At 41.5% G+C, this 22,600-nt stretch overlaps 1 protein-coding gene across 5 annotated transcripts in view; it reads left to right on the top strand.

Annotated features, from left to right (window-relative positions):
* The window catches only part of ptprz1a (protein tyrosine phosphatase receptor type Z1a), a 132,728-nt gene that overhangs the window by 37,490 nt on the left and 72,638 nt on the right, over positions 1-22,600 (top strand). For all 5 annotated transcript variants that reach the window (XM_036003611.1, XM_036003610.1, XM_036003609.1 and 2 more), the window contains exons 2-3: positions 13,070-13,132; positions 19,050-19,229. In XM_036003611.1, the coding sequence (XP_035859504.1) occupies positions 13,070-13,132; positions 19,050-19,229 (243 nt within the window). The remainder of the gene's footprint in view (positions 1-13,069; positions 13,133-19,049; positions 19,230-22,600) is intronic.

Below are 22,600 nucleotides of genomic sequence, written 5' to 3'. Positions count from 1 at the left end.
CGCAGAGCCGGCCACTCTCTGCTGAATAAACACACTGACACAGTTGTGGTCTCTTTCTTTCCGTACAGACGCTGAGCAAGAGTTCTCCATAGAATCTATTCTACTCATTCACTCTTTTCCAGTAGAACATAAGCATGTTACCCCTTCTCCTGCTCGATCACCCTCCCATCTTAACTTCCTTTTCACCATTTGTCTTAAATCACCTTTTCTTTCTCCGGCTCTTCTTGCTCCTGATTTTGCTTCCTTAACAGATTTTTTTTCTCCTGGGTGTTTGTTTTATTTCTTCACAGTCACAGGAATGTTTTCCCTTTTTAAAACAACAACAGACCATCAGCCATTTTGTGCCCCCAAAGTTTAGAAAAAGCTTGTGGTTTGGGTTAAAATTGCACGTGGCGCTGAACGTTAGTTAAAGGTGCTCTAAGCGATGTCACGCGTTTTTTAGGCTACAACATTTTTTTTTAGCAAACATCTCCTCACTATCTGCTAGCTGCCTGTCCCCTGAACACACTGTAAAAAAAAAAAAAAAACGTGGTCTCTGTAGACAGCCCAGGCTCCACAAATGCCAACAAAAACAAATTGCGCCAACCTGCACCACCAAACATAACAAACAGTGTTCCAACCAATAACTGACAAGGATTTTGGGGGTGGGGGTTGGGGGGGTTAGTGCACGGAAGGGAGGGGGAGGGGACGGGATGAGGAGGAGGGAGGGGCGAGCTAGCCTCGTTTTGTTTGACCATAGGTCGAAGTAACGTCACCTAACATCGCTTAGAGCACCTTTTAAGTAAAAAAAAAACAAAAAAAACTTGCCATTTTTATATATATATATATTTATTATATTACGCGTCTCGTATCACGTCGGTTGGTAACGGTATCGGTATGGTTCGTCCAAGTGGTGTTGCCGTAACTAGCTGTCAAAGATGGCGGCCATTCTGCACATGCGCGACTCACATCGTGTAGGGACTCACATCGTGTCTTGACACTGCCTCCTTGCATTGACATTTTCTTCTACTTCATCACATTACTCCCTGCTTTGCTCCCATCATAATTACTACGGCCACTAGGGGGAGCCGCCACTATAAACTTAAATATAGGTCGTAATTGTTGCTTGAAAAACGACTTATGGGAGCTTTTTTCGGGGAGGACAGTCTCGACTAAACAGAAGTTAAAGGTAAAGAGCCGACTGAGGAGGCGGTCAGTTTCATTTGCTATAGCTGTTAAGCGCTGAGATCCAACACCTCCAACATTTAGAAGAATAACTAAATCATCAGTGTCATGTTGTTCACTCTGTCCATTCATTTCATTCAGTGGTTGTAAAGAACACTGCAGCCTCTGTGGGATTCTTTTGTAACATTTCCTGTCTAAGACAGTACTTTGTGACAGATGCAGCAGCTGATTTCTTTGTAGTTATCGAGACAAAAGGTCTCCGACCCAACTCATGTGTCAGGTATTGTCACAGACGCAGTGTGGTCTGTAACCGAAACCTGCAGCGATTGATGGGTACATGTCAGAGGAGTTGTGTTTGTCCTGCAACACAGAGAGGATCAGACACACGGTGAGGAAATGGTGGAGTGAAACTGAGGCAGCAGAGTGTCAGTCAGAGTCGCTGTGATCTTTAGTTACATTGGTGCCTTTTGTTAATGCATGAACGCCTAGAAGAGATTGAATTTAACCCAATTCTTTTCTTAACCCACATATTACAAATCCCTGAAATGGCATAGAGATTTAAGAGATTTGACCCATGTCTATAAACGTTGAATTCTTTTTTTTGTACCAAATATAAAGCATATAACAATATAAAGTAGGAGGTACGACAGAAAAACACAACACAGAAATAGTCAAATCCAATGATCCAATTTTAATTAAAGATATTAACTGTCTTATGAACAATCAAGACTTTATCATAATTGTAACATTCCTCCTATTTGAGTGGCTAAAACTGATTTCTTTTTTCCTCATTATGTTATAAGGCAATATGCTCTCCATACTAGGCTCACTTAGCCTGACAAGCCAGACCCACATCAAGATGTTGGGTCTGGGAACTCACCATTGGCATGGCTCAAGCTAAAGGATAGCTCTACAACCAACCAGAGCAACGCTAGTTGATAGACTAAACTTTTGCCGTATCCGGTCGGCAAAACTCCGAACACATCTTCCTTTTTTAAGAATGACTTCAGTGCTGTTCTTTGTTCTTTTCTCAAAGAAAAGCTGAACTCCAAGTCTTCCAGAGTCGCGGCCAAAGCCGATTCCAAAGACCGCTGTTCGCCAGCAGCAGCAGCAGCAGCCATCTTCTTTGTTTTCAAGTAGCAGGGAATTCACGCGGAACCGTCACAACTCTGCCGTCATTATGTTAAGCCCCGCCCACCGACTCTTTACATGATGTGATTGGCCTGACTAGAGTTTGGTTTTTCCAGCTCACAAGCCAACGGAGAGTTGCTGGATGACCCTGGCTGCAAGTTACATTTGCTGCTGCTAGGGTGGGTCTAGATTTCTAGGCTAAGGCTCACTGCCTTCCTCGGTAAAATTTGCCACGCACCGCCACTGAAGTCAAGTCAAGTTTATTGTCAATTCTGCAATAGACTTACAGAGCAATTGGAAATACGTTTCTCTCTGAGCCATGGTGCAATAAGGACACATACAACAAGTATCATTTAAAAGATACGTAACATACAAAATAACGTTATTTGTTATAACTTTTTTGTATAATATATCTTTTTTTATCTTATTATCTTATCTTAAGCTGTGCCACTCGAGCGTGAAGGAGAAAGATGAGTTCAGATGATAATTTTGTTGATGCTAAGCACTAAAACTACACCCGACTGAACACACACACACACACACACACACACACACACACACACTCTATATTCTACAGGTATTCCTTGTAAACTTGACAAACACCCATCCATGAACGGAGTGTAAACACAGTCTGTAATGGAGGCTTGCTGATGTACTGTTCAGGGATCAGACAGGTGTTTCATGTCAGAGCGGCTGTTTACACCGTCTGGTTTCCATTTCCACCTTAACAGAGACGGAGCTCCCAGCTTCCTGTCTGTCCTGACGCAGCTGACTGCTGCAAGGTCACACAGAGAGAAACAGGAGGAGGGAGCCCTATCTGACTGCTCATCAATCTTTATGTCCACAAGCATGTGCCTCTCAGTTTTTAGTGATCACAATTTCAGTCTGTCAGTCCATTGCAGCGGTGGAAGAAGAATTCAGATCCTTTACTGAAGTAAAATTACTTATACCACACTGTTAAAATACTCTGTTACAAGTAAAAGTCCTGCATTGAAAATAAAGTAAAAGTATCATCAGGGAAATGTACTTTTAAAGTATTAAAAGTAAAAGTAAAAATCCTCCCATTTTGGAAAGTGTAAAGGATCCAAACAGTTGTGTGTTTAACGGTCTAATCATTTCAGCTGGACTTGTAGGCCGTTATATGGTTGGCTAGTTTCATTCATAATAAAACATCAGATTTTATAAACGACATGCGTTTTGAGTGCAAACATCTTAATGTGTAAAGTAACTAGTAACTAAAGCTGTAACAGATGAATGTAGTGGAGTAAAAAGTACAATATTTCTCTCTGAAATGTAGCGGAGTAGAAGTAGAAAGTGGCATGAAAAGAAAAGACTCAAGTAAAGTACAAGTACCTCAAGATTTAAGTACACTACTTGAGTAAATGTACTTAGTTACATTCCACCACTGTTCCAGTGGAATATATCAACAACTACTTTATGGACTGACATGAAAGTGTGTTCAGTCATGTTTCCCAGATAAATTTGGATTCAACTTTAATCCAGCACCATCATCAGGTCACAATTTAAATTTGTCCCATACTTTGTTTTACTAAAGACATTCCTGTCAGCCTTGGCTGGACTTTTTGTTTTGTGCTAATTAGTCCAAAATGTACAAAAACAGTCGACTTGTCTAGTTGCATCGGTGTAAACTGGCAGGTTTCACAACGCTGTGGACGGGCACATTGTGAGTAGTTCCAAGGGTTAACTCGTAACACGTTGCAAATCGTTGGTCTGAACTGGGCTTTAAAATGCTACTTCTGACGAGGGTCACCCCTATGTTCCCAAGCTCCTCATTGTTGTTGTTTTTTAGTTTATTTTTTTTGTTTTTTGGGGGGCTTTTCCGCCTTTAATTGACAGGACAGGACAGCTAGGTGAGAAAGTGGAGAGAGAGGGGGAAGACATGCAGGAAATCGTCACGGGTCGGATTTGACCTCTGCGTTGAGGCATAAACCTCTAAATATATCTGCGCCTGCTCTACCCACTGATCCAACCCGGCCACCCAGGCTCCTCAGTGTTAAAGATTGGTAATAGCCATATTCGCTAGCCTAGAAATGTAATTTGCAGCCAGGGTCGTCTAGCAACTCTCCATTGGCTTGCGAGCTGGAAAAACCAAACTCGACGGTTCCGCATGAATTTCCTTCTACTTGAAAACAAAGAAGATGGCTGCTGCTGCTGGTGAACAGCGGTCTTTTGAATCGGCTTTGGCTGCAAATCTGGAAGACTTGGAGTTAAGCTTTTCTTTGATAAAAGAACAAAGAACGGCACTGAAGTCATTCTTAAAAAAGGAAGATGTGTTCGGAGTTTTGCCGACCGGATACGCAAAAAGTTTAATCTATCAACTAGCGTTGCTCTGGTTGGTTATAGCGCTGTCCTATTGCGTGCAGAGGGAATTTGAAAGACAACCGTTTATCCCGCCCCTCGGATTGAGCCCTGCCAATGGTGAACATCTTGATGTGGGTCTGGCTTGTCAGGTTACATCTTCGCAGTTCAAATTACGAACAAACGAAGGGAGATGGACGTTTCGAATGCTGTTTGAATGATAAAAATCTATTCAGCCACTTTGGAGACCATCATATTAATGTCTGTAATAAAAGTTTGCATCGCTTTCATACCAATCCTTTAAAAGCTCTATATTTTGTGTGAAAGAGGACATTTTGTCTGGATGGTGGTGCCAGAAAAAAGGCCAGGATGTCATCAAAATCATCAGTAAACATCCTTTGCAGATCATGACCATAAATAGTCCTTCCAGTAGGAGTTGAGATATTGGTCTCTGGACCAAAGTGTTGGACAGATGGAGAGGATGTAGGCTAAAAACATCCTCATTGCATGAAAGCTGCTTCTTGTTACTTGAACTTCTCACCTCTGACATTTTAAACTAGGGGCCGTGACCCCGCCACAGCCCGACTGTTGGAGGTCGGTGATTAAGTGAAAGCGGCGGAGTGAATAATGCCACTAGAGCCAGAAACATCAGGACAAGAGAAACAATGTCACTTCTTCCTAATTGTTTCTTTATTGCTGCCTTTTGAAGGAAACGGCCGGCCGCCAGGAGCTGCAGCACAGCTGGAATGTGTTGCCGTAAATCACATTCATTCCCTATGTATGGTCATACAGTGATTCATGGGAAGGAGGCAGGGAGTGAGTTTCTGCCTCATCAGGAGTTCCACTTTGTTGCTCTGTCACTCTTTTAATCCTCAGAAATTCAGTGTAGAGTCTTCCTCTCTGCTGGATTTCAATCATGTTTTCTACATTTCAACCCTCTTTAAATTCAGGGATTAAACGTTCTACACTTTAACTGAAATAAAAAGGATGACTGGACCGTCCCGTGGTGTTCTACTAGAAGAACAAGACGAGCTTTGTTTTCTTAGTTCAGAGAAAACATTCTGCATATTTAGTCTTTTCTCTGAGTCTCAGGAAGGAACTTGTTTTGGTGGAACGTGTACGTTCAAAAGTTTTTCTAGTCGTGCAACAGAAAACTCAGATTTGACAGATAGTCTAGCTAGCTGTCTGGATTTACCCTGCAGATATCTGAGGAGCAGTTAACCATAGTCCTCAGAAATCCACCGGAGTTTAGAACGCCAACACAAACAAAGAGGAAGGTGACGGACATCCGACCGAAAAGAGGGGCAATTGACGGAATTTCAGTCGGCACCTAACAATCCCGGAAGTAAAACGTCGTAGATATAGACTAGTTAAAACCCACTCACACATAACATCAGACAAAAACTAACTTTTAACACAAAGTTGGGATGGGAAGTTGTACCATTATGTGCAGGTATTGAGTGTAACATCCTTCACAAGTATACTGTATATAGTGCCAGTGCAGTTTGTATTATTTTACTACTGAATTATTAGTCAGATCCACCGACACAGCTCCTGCACAACATCACAGCCAATAAGACCTAGAGCAGGACTAGATCATCTTTGCTTTTAGACCCTTTTGGGAAACAGGGTCCTGATATGTTGGCAATGGCAATTTATTTATAAAACACCTTGCATTACACGTAAACTCAAAGGACTTCACATTAAAAGACAAAATATAAGAATATAAGCATAAACATTAGAACAAACGCAGTGTAACGGGCATTTGAATTATTGTGCGATCCTTGCACATGATTCTGTTACGAAATTGCAAATTAATAAAGGGAATTTTATTTGAAATCTCCAAAATAAGTATGAAACATTGTGAGGAACATCATGGTTAGAGTTAATCTCACCTTTTAGGTCCATTTAATAGCCCTTCTGGAGCTTTTGATCATATCTTCAGTCTAAATAATCTATATTATCTGACCTTCAATCTTTAATGGTTGAAATTTCAGGATTGTTTGTTTTGGCACCGTACTAAACATGCACATGCAGTTCAACACAAATATGATGTATTCTATCTCCAGTACAGGCCATATTGTGTTATTTCTTAGTTGGAAAATATTGATTTGAACCATGTAGAAAGTCGTTCCATCTGCTCCCTCTGCAGTAAAATCCACCCTGCAGGAAGTTTTAAAGCCCAATCTGATCCAAACTTTCAAAGTGATTGTGATCTCCTCTTTACTCATAAACACTTAATCAAATGATGCAGCTACTCTGGTTTTAGAGCAGTCAGATTACTGGCAGCCTGCCAGGAAAACACCTGCTTCACAAGGGAACTTTGCTTCCTGTATGAAGGTGTTGCCCTGCGGGCGACCTCTTCCCTCTGCAGACTGTCAAACATGTAATCCTGGATTAGACCCTGCTATCATCCAGAGCTCAGAGGGACTAAACACCACACAGCAGGAGACCTCATCTTCTAATTTACTGCACAATAATGCTGAACCCACCACAAACCGGTCGGGTCATGAAATTTAATTTTGGAAAGGAGGCTCTGAACTCTGTGAGAGGGATTTCTTGGTTGGAAGTTTGTAACACTGACTACTAGAGCTGGCCGATATGGAAAAAATCTAGTATCACGATATTTTTGACAAAATACCTCAATGTCGATATTGTGGCAATATTGTAGTGTGACTATTGATGCTTTCACAAAATACTGACACAATGAGATTTTTGATAAATATGTAAAATGTATGATATTGTACAAAAACGTGTGCGCAACAATTCGTTTGATATCCTATGAAATTACACTGACTTCCAGCCGGTCACGTGGCGACCAATCAGATGACAGGTTTTGCGATCTTTACAGCAGACAAAACCAAGTCACCAAGGGGGGCCGGTCATTTCAGCTGCCGTTGCAGTTGAGTTCAGTTGACAAAAGTTGACTCTCATGCCGTGACAACAGTTGAGTTTAGGCACCAAAAAAGATTGTGGTTTGGGTTTAAATATAGGTCCCCTTAAGTAGTACTCCCGGAACACGAACACGCATTTTCTGAGTGAAAGTCACACTTCCTCCCGCTTTTGGTGTTCCTGCGTATTTACTAACCAGCAGCTATCGGGTCGCGGGTGAAAGCCCTCCTGTAGTGTTCTCTGTCCTGCTGTTGTCTCTGTCATGCTGCCTGGCCCTGTATCCATACATCCATACCCGTAACGTTACCGGGGTTAGCTTCTGTTTTGGGGTAAGAGGGCTTTGGGTTCTCCTTTACCTTGTTAAGGTAAGCTAGGTTAGCCTCCTAGCTTGTGTGCGCTTCTCAAATGTACTTTCAAATTCGTGGGGTTTTTCCCCGTAATAAATTGTCCACATATTTTACCACCTTCCACTGCAAGGCGCTTTTATCTGACACAGTCATAATCAAATATGACTGCCGCTTTCTTCCGACTTTCGGTGCTGCCATGATGCCAGGCGAGGGGCATGGACTATGTTGTGTTCAATTTGACGTGGAAGGTCGGAATTTCTGGGTTCCCAGTCGGAAACTATACATGTCTACGGGAAATGTCATGGTCGGAAAGATATAACGTTATTTGCTCTATGAAAGACATCGACAAAAACGAAAACTAAGGACAATTACTTGATTATTTTATTTTATTTAGTTTTGCAAACAGACATTACAGTTTTAGTTTAGTTATCGTTTTTTTTGTAATGCCTCGTTTTTATTTTTATTTCAGTTAACGACAATGTTTTTTCCCATCTAGTTTTTGTAATTTCGTTCGTTTTCATTTACGATTATAACCTTGCTTTCTACGCTGATCATCACCCTTGTTGCTGCTTTTGCTGCTGCTCTGTATGTATGTGGACAGGCCTTCCACCAGGTTTTGGGACATGGCTGCAGGGATTTGCTCCCATTCAGCCACACAAGCATCAATAAGCTCTGGCTTTTAGTCAATGTTCCAGTTCATCCTAAAAGTGTTGGATAGGGTTGAGCTCTGTGCAGAACCGTCAAGTTCTTTCAAAACAAACTGGAAAACCCAATTCTTTATGGAGCTGGCTTTGTGCGGGGGGATATTGTCATGTTGAAACAGGAAAGAGACGGACAAACTGTTGATAGCTGGAAGATGAAATGTCCAAAACATCAAATCAAAGATCATGCTGTAGCACTAAAGGTTTTTTTTATTTTTTATTTATGATTTCCCCCATTCAATATCTCCATTGACGCTTCGTTAAATGCTTATATGAAGAGTTGTAAGCCGGGAATCAAGCCTACCAGCTACGAGATGAATCGTGGCCATAAAGCTTTAGATTCAGTGCAAAAAAACATTTTGAAAACTGAAAAAAGGCAAAGGTACAAGACTGTGTACAGAGACCATCATAGACTTCAGTGGCAGCATTCATTAAAGAATTTGTGGATTCGACAAATGTTTCTATAGTAACAGCCAGCTTAACCATCAGAAGTTGCTGTTACACTTAGGATTGTGGGTAGTGTAGTACTTCTCCTTGACATCGCAAATGTAACATGTTTTTCTTTGATTACATATGGACTTTCAGCTTCTACATGAGCAGAAAGTTTCACAACCGCCAACATGACATCATGACTTCGCGTAAACATACACGCCACTTTCCTAAAGCCAAGTGGCGTGTTATCTGTACGCATTTTGAGCTATCCGCGTGTATGTCTACGCTGTATACAGCAGACGGCAGTCTGCAACGGCACAGAGTAAACATACACGCCACTTTCTAAAGCCACCTGGCATGTTATCGCGAGGCTACGTGTTATTGTGAGGCTACATGTTACCGCGAGGCTACGTGTTATCGTGAGGCTACGGTTGGGTTTAGGAAACATCACACGCGGGTTGGGTTTAGGAAAAGAAAAACGTGGAAAGGAAACGTCACACGCGGGACACGATCCCCAGTCTCCTGGGTGAAAGTCCTGTGTTGTTTGACCCAACCTCCACCCTGACCAACCTCCCTACGCGGATTTTCGGCCTTTCTTACTACTCGCTACGGCGTCAATTCACTCGCAATCGCAAGGTAATGTAAGTCAATGGAAGCCAAACGGCGTCTTGATAACACACCAATAATGGCATACAAATTGGCGTGTCATAGATACGCCAATTCATGAGATCAGTCTGCAACCGCAGAGCTCATGTCAGATGGTTTCGACATTATGGCTGATAATCAAAAACCTTATGGAAAAAATAAATTGGATTTTCACTTCCGGAACTACAGTGTCCGACGTCAAGTTGCATTATGGGTAACGTAGGCGCCAGGTTTTTGTCAAGACAGAAGAACGGTGGGATGAAGATATTTCTAGTTCTGCTGCATCGATTTCGATCCTTGTGGTTTTAAACTGTCCATTAGGAGTCTGACAGTGTAATAGAAGTGCAAAGATGAATCAGTGAAGTACTCTTTTAAGATTTCCCTTCACTGGAACAAAGGGACTTTGACTAAACTTGGCAGCTTCTCATAGAAAGGTGCTGGTAAATTTGAAAAAAAAACCTTATACCCTTAGGTAGTGCTTACAGCCAGTATGATGTGATGCCTGAAAAAAGAAGAAGAAAAGTCCAGTGCACTTTGTTAAAACGTAATCCAACCAATTACTGCACAGGACCATAAAGCATAAGGGTTTATGAGTAAGAAACCTATTCTAATAAAATATAAGTGCATGTTTTTCCCCTTGGAGAACATTCCATCAATGAATTCCCAACATTTTTCTCAGTATTGTGACGGCTTGTAAACACACACCTCATCACGTCACCTTATATCCTCTCCGTGTCATGTGACCTCTGCTCTTTGTTTCTCAGTCAGGGACTGGGCGCTCTGTTATGGTAATGAGGTGTTGTTCTCTAACGGCCCCTCGGGGCGTCGACTTCCCTTCATTAACGTGACAGATGCCTGGACAGCCACTCGGGTTAATGACTCACCTCCTGACATCACAGCGCACAGGATCTCATTATGTACCCTACTGAGAGTCGGAGGGAACTGAGTCAGTCAGCAAGGTCGAGAGGAAGGTTGTGAGGTAGGAAGGTTGATGAGGGAGCTGTATGCTGCCGACAAGGCATCGCTCTCGTAGATGGTGCGGAAAAATGGCCACAGTGTCTGTGAGTTTTGGCTGATTGCTCACCAAAGTTTTGTTGTTTGGTCGTTTTGAGCCAAAATATCTTAATATAGTCAAAAAAGGCAGAGCCTACATGGTGTGACAGGTTGGAACACCTGTTAGGGCAGGAGAATGCGCGCCCCTAAAGATCTCCTTCTGTGGGGCACCCTGGTGACTTATGGGTTAAGGCGCTGACCATGAACCACAACGTCCCTGGTTCCAGTCCAGCTGGGGCCACACATTCTCATTTTGAACTCGTCAAATACTGACACGGGACAAGAACAGGACACGAACCACAGCCTCCTGGGTGAGAGTCCTGTGTTGTAATATCTGGCATTCAGCACCAACATATAGCCCCAATTAAACATTTTTTTGAACATTTTCAGTCACTGTGACAGTTCATCTGTGAGATTTGCAGTCAAATCAGGCTCCTTTGATTGAATCATCAAATAGTCGCTTATATGAGTTAATTCCAACAAGATATACGTATGAATATAAATATATCCTGCTGAATTAGGGTACTGGCATCTGTTTTGGACCAATTCAGGCACTGTCCACGTGATAGCAGAGTTTGAGAAGTAGACAATAACTAAGAAGGGGAAGTGAATAGATATGACATTTAGGGACTAAGGTGAGGAGGAAGGTGTCTCTGAATTTCAGAGCAATAAAACACCACGGAAACTATTTCTACACAATCTGTTCTACCAGCGTTTGGGATTTAAAATCAGGAAGGGGGTTTATAAAAAGCAAACCAAATACATAAAAACATTACAAAACTACAGTACGCCACTTTTAAAGTTTATATTAATTTGCCCTGTCCCATTCTTAAAACTAGTAATTTATAAACTGAATTGAAAGGAATGTTGTGTTGTATTTCCTAAACAGCAGATATTATACAGTATATGTGTATGTATCAGAACAGCATGAAAACCAAGGTACAAAATATTAAAAAGCCTTTATTGATGCGGCTAATGCATGCATAAAATCTCTGTCTTCCTACTATATGTGTATGTGTTCAAGACAAATTTCCTTCGGGACAATAAAATCTTATCTTAGGAAGGGGGTTTATAGAAAGCGAACCAAATATAAACATGACAAACGAGGTCACTTGTATAGTTGGGAGTGACTCACTGATCCACCGCAGCGTTGTGTTTAGTTGTTTCAGTGGAACAGAGCCTGTGGCTGTTTTCAGCTGCCGGATAGTCGAAACGTATGCGTTCGTGTTTTTGGTTTTGTTTGGCAGCCGCTCAATGAAACCTCAGTGGAGACCTGATGTCGGGCAGGAAAGCAAATCAAACCAGTAATAATACACTAACAGCTAAACTATAAAACCCATTAAGGTCCAACCTACTAATAAATCTGTCTGCTCAGGAATTTAAAAGCACATTTGTGTCACTGCGATCATTCTGTAAACCTTTTACGACCTTACAGCACCCAAAGCTGTAATCTGTAGAGTCAACTTTAACTTCTATGTATAGGTCATGACTGTTGACCGAATGTTCCGAATGCGTGTATTCAGGGTGCGATTTGTGAAAAAAAGCAGAGGGGGGGGGGTGTTTGATCATGCAAAACAAAACATGCAAGAATTAAATCTACTGTAGGAGCCACATATTGTATGTTGTTTATGGTCTCATTTATGTTATTTATTGATTATTATATTGTGCACTTCTATTGTAGGTGGTGGCCGTTTTCATCGCGTTTTGAGCGGAAGTGATGACATATTTGTTTGCTTCACCTGTTGTTTTTTGGGCTTTGACAGAGAGGGGGTGAGCCTGGGAGCGAACGCTTTCTGTCGACTAATGTTGCGGCTGTAAGCAGTCCAACAAAGTGCTGCCGCGAGGGACTAAACACTGAGAGATGCATAAACACTTTCTGTTGACCGCCGCACTAACGCACTTATTTCGACTCACAAAGTAACTTAAAATCATTGCAATACAATCTCGAGCGCGTTACAGTGTGTTTATGCATCTCTGTGTTTAGTCCCTCACAGCAGCACTTGTTGGACTGCTTACAGCCGCAATATCCCCCTTGCAATACCACCATGGATATAGTGCCACTCGGCCAGCCATGCCAAACTTAAATATGCACTTCAATATTCAGTAGAAAACATAGTGATTTCATGTCAGAGAGCGGAGTTTACTTCGCGGTGAAAACTAAATATTTACCCAGGAAACGCTTGTTCGTTCCTCTGGACCACGGCCCCTACCACGGCCCCTGAAAGGACCTTAATCTGGCGGGCCTGTACCCGGCTCACAGTCACCTATTGGCGGCTATACCGGGGGTACAAATAATTCAGCAGATGCAGGGATATGTAGTCCAGAAAGGGGGAAATCCCATGCATCGCAATGATTTTAATGACCGTCTCTTTGTCTCTCTTGCAGCTGGAGGATATGCATACAGGAACCAACGCAAGTTCTCAGAAGACATCGACTGGTCGTACGCAGGTGAGTCACAGACACACCTAGACTGTAAAATGCTCTGCCAGCAACAAATTACTTCCTCTGCGTGTACTTCACCTGTGTGTTTACAAGACTGGAACAATATGTTGTCACTCGGCAGGTCGGGAAGTTTTGGTGCAGAGTGATTTTTAGTGACAACTTTTTTTTATTTTGCTATAAATCGTTCAAACCATACAACAATTTAGGTTGTTTATTCCTACCCTCTAATGCAACCAGTGGGAGCGTTTTCTGCCCTCATATCTGGACCAGAGAATGTAATGGTTGCGGTTTTGAACATAATGGTAATATCGGTCGTAATTGCTGCCTGACCAAACAGCTTACAGTATATGGGAGTTTATCAGGGAAAGACAGTCTCCTCTAAAACCCTCTGCCAGCAACACATTTCTTACCCTGTATGTAGTTCACCTGAGTGTTTACAAGACTGGAAAAATATCCTGTCAGTCAGCAGGCCAGGGAGTTTTGGTGTGGAGTGAATTCAGTGACTTAACTGTGTTTATTTTTGAAAAACGTCCTCCAAGCCATACGACGATGTAGGTCCTACCCTCTAATCTCATTAACATTGTGGAACAGTTGCAGTTTGGTTAGGTTAAGACACAAAAAATACTTGGTTAGGTCAAGGCATAGACTGTTAATATTAATGGACAGAGCATGTGTGACATCACCCATTGGTTCGTAGAGATCTGCTATGAGTCGTCGAGTTTGCCGTTACGGGCGCAGCCATCCTGGTTGCGGATGTGACGATTTTAGACGAGAGGGAGGAGTGAGGCAGGAGCCATGTTACGTTACACACTTTCACTGGCAATCACATCATAGCCACGCCCTAAAACACCCCCTTTATCGCCAATTTTAAAATCAACGAGATCGTTATTCAAAAAATGAACATCATTCTGTGTTGCAGTAGACTTAAAACTAGTGATTGAGACCATCAACTCATTATGAAAATGTTTACTGAGGTAATAAATAAAGTGAGAAGTGGGTCACTTTCTCATAGACCTCTACAGAAACCGACCTCCTTTTGCAACCGCACGTGTTGCCCCCTGCTGGAGTTCAGATAGAATGCAGGTTTAAAGCACTTCTGCATTTGCAGCACTTCGCCGAACCGAATGCTTTGTCCATTAATATTTACAGTCAATGGGTCAAGGCAACATAACTACGTTAAGTTTAGGTTATGCATGTGACGCAGCTCCGTTTGTTCACCTGTGTGTTTACAAGACTGGAATAATATCCTGTCAGTCAGCAGGTTGGGAAGTTTTGGTGTGGAGTGATTTCAGTGACTTAAACTGTGTTTATTTTGATGCTGTTCTGAGTGACTGAGTTTTTTTGTTGTAACACAAATACACATCTGGTGTTGAGTGAAAGAAAAGAATGTAGTTTGATGGTATGAACAGTATGTACACCAGTTAGCTGCTTGCTAACCGAGCCTAGAACAAAAACACCTTTGTATTGTCTTATTGTCTTGATTTCTTTTCTTTAAACCTTTCTGCTACATGAGTTAATCAAGGTTTTACATTCTGAAATAAAACTATACAGTGTGTGTGTGTCTGTCTGTCTGTCTGTCTGTCTGTCTGTCTGTCTGTCTGTCTGTCTATGTGTATTTGTGTGTGTGTCTGTGTTTTTCTGTCTGTGTGTGTGTGTGTGTGTGTGTGTTCTGGTTCTCCATTGACATGCAAATATCCGTCCTGACCCAGAAGCCTGTCTGACCTGGTTCAGGCTCTTTGTCCTCTGGTGGAAGAAGCTCTGAACAACCAATCGCAGCGAGGAAAGAGAGAGTAATGTGACCGTCGACAAACCTGCTAACAAACACCGCAGCAGCTGGCTAGAACAACACGACAACACATAATTAGCAAGAACGAGTGAAACATCTGCAATGTTACTGAGACCCTTCATCATGCTGAACATCTGGGGTGTTTCCTGCTTGAGAAATCTGAATAAAAAAGCACTTAAAGGCTCTTCAAAATCAAATATGTATATAAAAAAAAGAACTGTTATACTTGGGTAAGGCGAGTTTGCTGGTGGTGCATTTAATAAATAATTGCTTTTTTTTACAGCAGCTTAAGCTTTAAAGTTACACTGAGGAAAAAAAATAAAGCTTGAACAGTCATAAACAGAACATAATAATTAATAATCAGGCGGTGAGTCAGATACAGGCAGTTTGAGGATGATTATTGGTCTTGAATAAAGTCAAAGCTGCTCTTATTATCTTTGTGAGGATTCAATGACTGTAATTAAAACCCATAACCTAGACATCCTAACCTTAATTGTAATGTAGTGGAAAAATGTTTGTACTCGTGGACATCTTGCTGGGAACAGGATTTAATAAGCAAAAGATAATTATGATAATCGGGCCGGGGCACCGTGGGTGGAGCTGCACCTTGTATCAGCCTTTTTAACTTTTTAACAGGTTGTAGCTGCACGTCAGGCTGTGTATTGTGTCAGAACTGAACAGTGGAAGCTTGGATGCCAGCCGAACTTAGCCCCGCCCACAACATTTGAGGTCAGGAAGTTGGGTCTGGACTTGATCCGTTGTGGAGCAACTATGCTCGAACCAGAGCTGTTCGGACCAATCAGATTGTCAGGGCGGGCTTTATACGATGATGGACCGATAATCAACAGTAACGTAATCAACCACGTCACCAAAGAGCGTTTGGGTTGAATTCGTTTACAACAAAGATGGCTGTTGCTGGAGAATTGAGATGTGTAGATTCCGCCATCGCGTCTGTTATAGAAGATATCGACAGCGCATTCATTTTAATTTTAAAAGAGGAACAGAGAACCGCGATCAAGGCATTTGCCGATCGGAAAGATGTTTTAGACGTCCTTCCTATGGGATTCGGCAAACGTTTAATTTATCAGCTGGCCCCGATGGTCGCTAAGGAGATGGGGCGCTCTGATTGGTTGTAGGTCTATCCAATTGAGTGCAGAGGCATTTTCTTTCCTGGTTGGGTTGAAACATGCCCCATAATCCCAGCCCAGTGGAGCAGTATCAGACTCATATTCTGACTAGAATCTGAGTATGACCACGTCAGGCTAGAACAGTGGATCACGTGGAGGCTGAATCATGGATTCCGATGAAAAGGAGTTGATCATTTCTTGTTTTTAAACTCCAAATTAAAGGATAAAATAACTCACTTTGAAAAGCCCAGCTGAAGGACACAAGAAAGTGTTTTCTGATCTCATGCTGCTGTAGATTCGCTATACATGCTTTCAAAACGGATGGAAATCATCATTTGAACATAAATCTGTGTTATGATCTGACAACGCTCTGCTTGAGGTTAAGTGAGGTAGAGGCACATACACAACTTGGTATATAGGGTTAGAGAACTGTTACATAGTTATAATTAAACTGATACAGTGCGGACATGTATTTGTGTTTATAGGACCCCCTTGAAAATAAGATGCTACATATCAAGGGGCTATCCTTTCAATCAAATTCAAATTACATGGACCAAGATGGATTGCAATCAATCGAAATTTGGGTGTAATTTAAAGTGTCTTAAATCTCATCTGGATTTTATCCAAATAGTCCTGAGTTTTGTCCAACCATCCTTCTCGACCACTTCCCTGCAACTTTTGTACAGTATAAGGATGTCGCACTTATACCTTTTTCACACCAGCTACCGGTACCGTTCAACCCTCCTTTTGGAAATTCAAACCAAGCCAGTCTACATGGGTATATCCCTGGTCATGACAATTCAGAGATCACCTGGGTCAACCTGGGAGCACTGCAAAACAATTACCTTAAGAAACAGAAACCAGAAACAGCTTCCAGTCTGTCTCGTCTCAGAGATGTTGTCGTCCACAGAGAGAAGACTTTAACTCTGAGCAGATGTGAACAAATCCACATGTTAGTCCTCCATCACACAGCAGCAGGATATATGAGCAGAGCCTCACATGTTGCTCACATTCATTTTGCAATGAAAGTGAAACAAAAAGCTTGAGGCTGTGGATCAGTTGGATGTAAAATGGGCTGCTGGATTAGATTTACTTGGTTTAGTTTGAGTTGCAGCTGACACACACACACACACACACACACACACACACACATGAAGGAATGAATTAACTCCTCTGTGAGGGATGATTTGTTTTTGTGCTGTAACACTTTCCGTACTGTATTTATTCCATCCATCATGTCAGCGTGTTCATTGTGTTTGAAAGCAAAGAGGAAAGCGGAAGCTGAACTCTTTCTTTTGAGCTGCAGTTGTTAGCAGAACGCTGCCGGCTGTATTCGAGAAATGTCTGCTTGAACATTGAAAAATCTTGGACATTGACCTCATGAGAGTTGTAAGAGAGAAAACTGTGAGCTGATATTAAAGCCAGAGTGCAGCTGCAGGTTATTAGCTTGTTAGCTCATAGAGCAGCACACCTGAAAGACCTCATTGCATAATTAGTTAGAGAGAGAAGTCTGCACTTGATCAGTTTGTCCATCTAATTAAAGGAGAATATCATCAACACCTGTACTCTTAGGCTATGTTTAAATGGAAACGATCTGAAGAGAAAACGCAAAAGTGGCGTGTGCGTTCTCACTTTTTATTCCGCGTTTAGACGAGCGTTTTGGGGGGGAAATCTGCGTGCATATGGTGACGCAAAAGTGTGTGAAATTTGATGTAGTATGCACACCAGGCGGCTAGGTGGTAGTGTGAAGCACTGCCACACAACACCACCAAGTCTGCGCCTGCGCAGAACCTTCCTTCTACTTCTCTCCCTAGTAGCGCGAAAACCAAAACATGGCGAAGCGAACAACAAAAGCTGACAATTTTGTCTGGATAGACGAGGAGGTGGAGTTATTGCTCCAAACAACCTTAGATTACAAAGCCACAAAGGCACAACAGGGCATGGACTGGGAGTCCTGCCAGTCAAAATATATAGACATATGGACCCAATTTCTTCAGTAGTATCCTGTACCTGGAGGGACGTCATATCCACACAAGAAAGACGCTATCTGTAAAAGTCAGATATCGTTAAAGCTGAAAGCCATCCGGACCAAGTATAGGCAGGCTGTGGATACCCAACGGCGGAGTGGCCATGGGCTAGTGATCACTCTATATTTTGATTTATGTAATGAAATATAGGGTGGGTCGCCAGCCACCACAACAATAGAGGCTGGTGTTGAAACATCAGAAGTGAACGCTGACTTTTGCGTTTTTACCCTTTAGACGGGAATGTGACGGTGGAGCGTTTTTAAGATTTTCACTCTGGAGGGTGGTTTCACTTTTTTGCGTTTTTAAGCCCCAAAAACACCATCGCCGTCTAAACGAAAGGCACATCTGATCAAATATTTTGCCGTTTTCACCCGCGAGCGTTGTCGTGTAAACGCAGCCTTAAATGCCTGTACATGATACTTATAGTTTAGTGTTGGCCATCATCCTTTTACAGCTGCCAAAAATATGCTTTTACAGTGAAAATAAAAGTCATAATTAAGATTTTGGAATTGTTGGAACTCCAACACAAAACTTTATTGAAATGCTTTAAGCAATTCTTTAATAAAGTAGAACATTTCAACATAATACCCAGTAACAGAGAGTCAGATAGTGTTGTGGAGGGACATTAAGTCAGACTCAGTGGTGAGTGAAACCGAAGCAGAGGGACAGACAGAGCTGTAGCCGAGCCAAAGTAGAACTCTTTTTAATTCATTAACTTTATCGGTTATCAGGCAAATAAAACGGCGATACACATAATCTGCAAACTGCCAAAAAGCGGCCCGATAGTCGACCAGAGCCGATAATCGTCCAGAGCCTATAATCTAGTCTATCCCTAGTAAATACATATTGAACCTTTGTCTCCTAGGTTTGGTTTTCTGACTCCGTGGGAGTGTTTTTCTTTAGAAGCTTACCGTAAAATCTTCTGATGTTGGACGGTACGATACCAGCTTAATCTGAACCTTTGTTTCTGTCTAACCCTTCAGGAACTTTAAATCAAAACAACTGGGCCAAGAAGTTTCCATCCTGCAGCAACGCCAAGCAGTCGCCGATCAACATCGAGGAGAACCTGGCTCAGGTCAAGCTGCAGTACCAGAAACTGAGGTTTGACGGCTGGGAGAGCCTGACGAGCGACAGGACGACCATCAAGAACGATGGCAAGACGGGTAAGAACTAGAGCTGCGTGATACGAGGAAAAATATCTAATTGCGATTATTTTGACTGATATTGCGATTGCGATATGATTCACGATATTGGAGGGAATCATTCTCATTTTCATTGAATATTATTAAAATTAAAAGAACTTAAAATGATGACACTGTAACAAACAAAGATTTTTTCTTTCTTTTTCTTAAGTGAAAGTCATATTTAAAAAATTGCTTTCCAATTCGTCCTACTGCCACGCAGCCTAGAATCAGTCTTTGAGTTAGACTAAGTGTTATGATATTGAAGCAGCTACAGCCTTTTCTAAAGCAGTTTTTTATTAAGTGACTATGTCAACTTTAAAGTTGTTTCCTTATTTCCTTCCTCCCTCTTTCGTGTCTCCTTTCCTCCCGTCTTAAAGTGCCGACCTTCTGTAATTCTCATGACCGTTTCTCCCAGACAGATAATGAGCGATGGGGCCTTTTCTTTTCTTCATCCAGTGGTGTCCTATTGTAAAGGATACAGTTACCAGTTTGTCATTTGACAGGATTGAGAGCCTTTTATACATTTCCTCTCTCTAAGTGGTGTGACACACAATAACGTACAGTGTGCTTTCAAGGTGATTGTTAAGTGAAATTGTAGACAAGAGGGATCCCGCCTCGCCTTTCCAGACGCTCCAAACAGACGAGTCCAGTGCTTCTTAGCAACGGGACTCTCAGCAAAATAAGAAGCACTCTGTTGTAGTTGTTGTTCGGCCGCCAGCTGCACCAAAGGCTTTCATTAACGGAGATGTTTGGTGGACAAGCTGAGCACGATTCAGGCCGACAGCACTTAAACCTGTTTTTATCAGCCCACAAATGGGCCCAGAGAAGGTTCAAGGCACAGACTGCAAACCAGTTCTGAAGAAAAAAGAAAGAAAGTTCCTCTACACACTCGTCACCTCTGCATTGGTTTATTTGGTCGGTCGATGTTTCGGTCCCGAGGACCTTCCTCAAGACACGTAATAGTAAAGTGATAGTGCTTAAATGCAATGCACAATTACCAGTGTTGTATGTAACTAAGTACATTTACTCCAGTACTGTACTTAAGTACAAATGTTGAGGTACTTGTACTTTACTTGAGTCATTTCTTTTCATGCCACTTTCTACTTCTACTCTGCTATATTTCAGAGAGAAATATTGTACTTTTTACGTCACTGCATTAATCTGACAGCTTAATAGTTACTTTACACATTAAGATTTTTGCACAGAAAACACATGTAGTTTATAAAATCTGATGTTTTATTATACATTAAACTACCCAACAATGTAACGGCCTACAAGTCCAGCTGAAATGATTAGACCATTAAACACACAACTGGTTGGATCCTTTCCACTTTCTAAAATGTGAGGATTTTTCTGCATTGAGTACTTTTACTTTTAATACTTTAAGTACATTTTCCTGATGATACTTACATACTTTTACTTAAGTAACATTTTCAATGCATGACTTTTACTTGTAACAGAGTATTTTTTATAGTGTGGTATTAGTAGGGGAGAGCTGGGACGATTGAAACGTGGGACGAATGAAACATTCCAGTTTTCTCCGAGTGCAATAATGATAGACAGACTTCCTTAGGTCAAAACATAGAGCATGTCAACCTCCTTCTATCAGCCAAATATATTCTTGTTATTTCCTTTTATCACGGAGTTACAGGCGATAAACAAGTTTTGATGGTCGAAAGTAAACTTCATTAGCGGTTACATTTTTACGAATATTAATGAGTGTTTTTCATTGAAAGGTTCGACTACATGCTTATTCAGTAGACCATTTAGTGTTCTCCACAATCCCAGACTTTCATATTGCATGCTTGTTTACATGGAAAGCAAAACAGGTTATAATGGCATATGTCTATGTCGGGACAATTAAAACAGCTGTTTCAACCATCCCGACCTGCCTGTAACTCCATGTATTTTAAGTAAATGCACAAATATCTGTGTTTGCATAATAATTTATGGAGGTGAGACATGGAAAAGCAGTTTTAGAAAGATGAAAATATATTTGGGCCCACCAGGTAGGGGGTCGAGTTTTCCCATGTTATCCTATGGAGACTGACGGGCTGTGGGTCGTTAAGGGCACTCTTTTGGATGTGCAGTGGCCTAACCCACGTAAAAACCTAGTGGAACGACATTTTCCACAATAGAAACATGGGGAAACGTACTGTTCTAGCTATAAAAATGGCATAATCATCCACAGTGCATGATATTTCAATAACCGCTTCATACACACTTCACGATGATGGCAATGAGTTGTTAACAGACATTCACAAAGACGTATAGCCCAGCAACAATCTATCTAAAATAACACCTTTTGGGAGTACCATTCATGATATGTAGTAAAATATTGAAGTTGTGAGAAGTTTATATGGCTTAAACTGTAAGGAACGAATGAAACATTACGCACGTCCCACTTTTGCTGTAATAATTCCTGAACGGTTTTGTTCAAAGCTGAAAATACAACTGTATTTGACAGATGACAGGTGTAGGTTGCTAGTGACAAAATATTAGCGTTCAGTGCGATACGATCGCTTTGTAAATTACGTTTAATTAAAAAGTGTTTCAACTGTCCCGGCTCCCTTACTTTTACTGAAGGAAAGGATCTGAATACTTATTTCCCCACTGATGATTACGTGATGATCCACAGTTGTGTTGGAGTTGTGTCCATGATCACACACCGAGAGAAAACTTAAAACACCAAAACCGCTCTGATAAAAACAAAACTCAATGGTACAAACACAAGACATAACTTAAGTATATAATACACAACTGCCCTTCTCTTGACTTCCCCAAAAAACTTGTTCAAAATCACTTGTTTCTCTGTATCTTTCAACAAACATGCAAAATGCATCAGTGGAATCCAAGGCTAGTCTAACTTTTAAACCACTGCAACCATGTAAACATAGTCTATTTCAAATCTTTTCCTCTTGTTTTTCCGTATATTTCAATAAACATGCAAACTGCCATCCATGCCCACTCTTTCAAAGCTATGGGGCAGTCAGGGCTTTACTCGACCACATAATGAAGATTTCAGTTTTAGGAGAGGAGGTGATGGTTGGAGCGTATGGATCTGTTCATGCCTTTTGATACGGGGCAAACAAACTTTTCAACAGGAATGAATCAGCGACAAGTTGGGTCAATATTTGCCCTTCCTTGTTGGGAAATTAGATTTTAGACAGGGTTAAAAGAAAAGAATAATAGAACATAAGACACACACACACAGACCGCAGACAACAAAGAGGACATGAATGAGGCCAAACACATTCAGATCAAAGTGGTGGAATGAATTCCAACCTAAAAGCAAACAAGTCCGTAATTTTCAGAATTTTCAGCGGATCGATGTTTCTGCAAAGACTGAA

This window comes from Sander lucioperca, chromosome 7 (assembly GCF_008315115.2).
Source record: "Sander lucioperca isolate FBNREF2018 chromosome 7, SLUC_FBN_1.2, whole genome shotgun sequence".
NCBI lineage: Eukaryota > Metazoa > Chordata > Actinopteri > Perciformes > Percidae > Sander > Sander lucioperca.
The sequence above is the reverse complement of the archived record's forward strand: the minus strand, read 5'-3'. Positions and strand labels throughout refer to the sequence as shown.